Here is a 4,380-nt window from a genome sequence, read left to right as displayed (position 1 = left end):
TAGTAGAAAAAGGTGCAACCGGATTTTTGGCCACCATAGGCCAGGACGGCTCTCCTCCTCCAAGTGGAGACGCACCTGTCCCCATCATTTCCCCAAATCTCCCTTATTCCGGGTGAAAAGGGAGGGAGGAGACCAAACTTGCCCGGATGAAGCCATCATAGTCTCCCCTTAGTGCAAAACTCAAAAGCGTCCGAGATGGCGAGCGAGGAGTTAAAACCACCGAGCGAAGGTGGTATTCCTAGCGATCTGCGGCTGACCCGCGGGAGAGTGGCGGGGGGATGCTCTGCCTTTCCCTTCATGCCCTCCGGAGGTTTTGCTTTGTGTCCCGCGCCCTGCAAGGAGATGCTCTGCGCCGCCCGGTGCAGCGACTCTTGTCGGGAGCTGCCCGCCGCTAATGCGGGACGGCGGGGACGCAGTCGCTCCCGGAGCGTCGTACGTTGGTAGAGGTCGCGCCGGGGAGCGGGGAAGCATGGGGGTTGGTCCGTCTCGGCGGCAGAAACTGGGCGGAGGGCAAAGCCTCCAGCGACGGGGAGGAGCGCCTGGAGGGACCAAGAAAGAGGCGGCGGGGGAGCTCCGGAGCGATACCTAGCCATAAGCATTTCCGTCCTGCAAACAGTTACAGCGTTGGCATCAACACGTAGCCGTTCGCCTCTCCGTCTATCCAGAGCAGAGGAAGAATATATCATTTGTAGGAAAGGCCACCCCAGTTTGAGGCTCTCCAAATGGATTGGACGTGGGTACTACAAAGTCCCTACCAGCCTAGCCAAAGGATACGCTGGCTGGAATTGATAAGAATAAACATCTGGGGATGCGTTAAGATGTTTTTTGGAAGTCAGACTATTACACGTGTATAAGCATGGTGTCTTCAACTTAACTTGCACTTAGCTGTATCTCCCCTAGAAAAAATGCATTTTTTCCAACAGTGTCCAAAGCTGCAGTCAGCTCTGATTACATTCTGCTGTCCAATAAGCTCAAGACATTTTTTTTTAATTTGTGGTATACTTATTTCAAGTAAGATTCTCTGTAGCCCAGCTTGACTTCAGGTCTGTGTAACTAGCTTTATATCGTTTTGAGGAATATTCTCAAACCTTCATATATAAGATATCAGCAAGTTTTACATCAGTACCATAAAGTGGGATAGTTTTATTATCTTCTTATTGCAGCTAGGGTGGATTAGAGCCTTTGAAGAACAGTAGGTAAATGTTAAACACTTCAAGTTCTTTAATAAATTCACTGGCCTACCTGCAGTGAAAGTTATTCTAATTTACTCAAAGGTACGCTAAGTTGGTGGATCATGAATTGGGTGCATGTGTTCAGTTGTGTTAGCTGGCAAAATTATCTGTCTTCCAGATACAGTGTCTACTATACTTTAAACACTGGAAATGTTTGAAGTTTCTCAGGCCACCAGATGTTTACTGAATTCAGAGCTGCCCCCAAAACCCACCTTCTCATGAAGTGTTTGACATAATGTCTATGCATACTATATCATTAGTAAGATATACTGTATATTCACTTTAGTAAAGATGGCAGCTGTTGATTACACTGTCTTATTTAATAATCCCATTGCCTTACTCTGCCTATCTCAGCTTTTAAAACTAGCCTCATATACATCTTGAACTAATCCAGCTGGGAAGTTTCAAGGGCCCTGATGACTGAAACAAAGCTTACCTCTATAAATAAGGATTTCTCTGCCACCAGTAAGATCAAAAAGCAGCTCCAAACTAGAAGATTTGATGTGAGAGAGCATAAGCCTGTCCAGAGCATCAGTGCCACTTTCAGCCCACTATTAAGCAGAACATTGATTTATACTTTCAACCTCTTACTTGGTCTAATGAAAAAAAAAATTGCTAGAAGCATTTGTATAGTATTATTTATTTTTTTATCTGAATGTATAAGCCACCCAGCTCCAATGGGCTCTGCTTGCTGTGAATCACCAAAAAACCTCAGTGGCTTCATGTGGGTAGGGGTGCTGTTTAACCACTACATCAACCTAAGCTTTTTGGAAGGCAGGTAGGCTGGGATATAAATATTACAAGTAAGTACATAAGACAATGTGTGAGTAAACGTAATGACTCACATGGTACCCATATCTTTTTTTTCCCCTCCTTCCAGTCTCTGTTCCTAGCTATCCACACTTAGAATGGAGCAAGGGTTTATTTTCTCAAATTTCAGTAGATGTATCTAAGACTCCAGAAGGCCATATGGCAGATGGTGAACCTGGTATGGAGGAACTCATGGACAAGCGGGCCCCCTGTAAGTGTTCCATCTGCCGAAAGGGTTTCACAAAGACTTCAAATCTTGTCCAGCATGAGAAGATCCACACTGGTGAAAAGCCCTACAAACGTTCCTTGTGGCAAAAGGTTCACCCGGGACAGAAGTCTTGTTGAGCATGAGGATCCGCACAGGGCAAAAACCTCACAAATGCCCCGAGTGTGGCAAGACCTTCAACCGCAGCTCAGTCCTGCTGAGGCACCAAAGAATCTACAAATGCCTGAAATCTGGCTTTGATGAGAGTGCGAGGCTCCAGGTACGCCAGAGGACGCATGGGACAGAGATGGCCCACCTCTTTGACAGCAACGGGGAAGCCACAGCTGTTGCGACCACCAGAATGGCTCACAGCTGCCCTAACTGCAGTGAGACGTTTAGCTTTAATCTGATTAAACACCAAAGAATCCATACAGGAGAGAAGCCCTACAGAAGTGTCCAGTGTGGGATCAATTTCAGTGAGGCTTCTAACCTGATCCAGCGCCAGAGGTACCATGCCTGGGAAAAACCTTATAAATGCTCCATGTGTCAGAAAAGTTTTGGCCAGAGTTCCCATCTCAGCACCAGAAGGTCTACACTGGAGAACGGCCTCACCAATGCCCTGTTTGTGGGAAGAGCTTCACTGAGACCTCAACTCTGAAAAAGCACCAGCGAGTCGACACCAGAGAAAAACCTCACCAGTGCCTGGAATGTGGGCAAAGCTTTAGCCTCAGCTCCCACCTGGTGACACATCAGAGAAGTCGCACAGGAGAGCAACCGTACAGATGCGAAGATTGCAGCAAAGGATTCACTGATATGTCATCCCTCATTATTCACTGGCAAAGCCACACAGGGGAGAAACCCTACAAGTGTGGTGTGTGTGGAAAGGGGTTTGTCCTAAGCTCTGTTTATCTGAACCACCACCAGACTCATACCAGAGAGAAACCTTTTGGATGTTCTGATTGTGGCTGGTCTTTCCGCCAGTGGTCCCAACTGGTCATCCACTGGAGATTCCATGCAGGGGAGCAACCCTACAGATGTCCTTGTTGTGACAAGGGATTGTGTGATAGCTCTACCCTGACCAAACACAAGAGAAGCCACACTGGAGAGAAACTGAATACGTGTGTAGATTGTGGGCTCAGCTTTGGCTCAAGAACTCAGCTTCTGGAACAGCAGGCATTCCATAGAGAAGAGGCATCAACTATGTCATCCTCTAGGCCAGCGTTTCTCAACCTTGGCAACTTTAAAGATAGGTGGACTTCAACTCCCAGAATTGAAGTCCACCCATCTTAAAGTTGCCATGGTTGAGAAACACTGCTCTAGGCCTAGCCTGGAACTTTACCTTACATACAGCACAGTATTAACTTCAATTGCCCATGAAATAATTGGATCACGCCTACTGATCACCTCTGTACATCTGCGTTCGCTCTTGATCCTGTGCTTCCAGTGCTGGTTAGCACTGTGGCCTTCATCTCTTGCCTTCTCATGAGCTGAATTGGGTGGGGATGCAGATGGCCCTGGAATGAACATGGCTGCTGGAATGATAGCTAATGCAGAGGTGTCTCTCTGAAGATGGGAATTCAGAGTGATCCCCACATTTGGCATTTACACAGGGAAGGAGATTTCCCCCTCATTCTTAACTAGCAGGGATGTTTGAGGCTAGTGAAACAGTTCAGGTGGGGAAGGCAGATATGGTTGTAAAACACATGAACGCAAGGAAATTTCTGCAGAAATAAATGTTCTTCTCTAACCTTTCTCTGTGCAATATTTGAAGAATATTCAATTTGCCCATCAATTTGACTCTAGTGATCGGCAAATCACAACCCCACATGCTTTGTTATACACACACACACTGCACCTCCCCTAAATAGTCCCTAATGATCAAAATATTGCCCACAGAACAGCCTAATATTATTCTTTCAGGTGCAGCACTGGTCAACTGCAGAAATAAATGTTCTCTTTTATCCTTTCTCTGTGTAACAGAGAAGTGAAAATAAGGCACTTCAGCCTCCCCAAGCTTATAATGGGATTGTCAACTCAAAACACAGCAAACCTTACCTCAGCTTGCTGAGGTACTTGGGGGAAAAAAATCTAAATGCTGCTCCCCACACACAGCAACTGACCTAATTGCTTGCT

At 46.4% G+C, this 4,380-nt stretch overlaps 1 protein-coding gene across 1 annotated transcript; it reads left to right on the top strand.

Annotated features, from left to right (window-relative positions):
- The first annotated feature begins 2,201 nt into the window (after positions 1–2,201).
- LOC134496781 (zinc finger and SCAN domain-containing protein 2-like) lies at positions 2,202–2,905 on the top strand. The gene is made up of 2 exons (XM_063302492.1): positions 2,202–2,253; positions 2,361–2,905. The coding sequence occupies exons 1-2, from the start codon at positions 2,202–2,204 to the stop codon at positions 2,903–2,905; spliced, it is 597 nt and encodes a 198-aa protein (XP_063158562.1).
- The last annotated feature ends 1,475 nt before the right edge of the window (positions 2,906–4,380 follow it).

This window comes from Candoia aspera, chromosome 4, assembly GCF_035149785.1.
Source record: "Candoia aspera isolate rCanAsp1 chromosome 4, rCanAsp1.hap2, whole genome shotgun sequence".
In the NCBI taxonomy this organism is placed as follows: Eukaryota; Metazoa; Chordata; class Lepidosauria; order Squamata; family Boidae; genus Candoia; species Candoia aspera.
The sequence above is the reverse complement of the archived record's forward strand: the minus strand, read 5'-3'. Positions and strand labels throughout refer to the sequence as shown.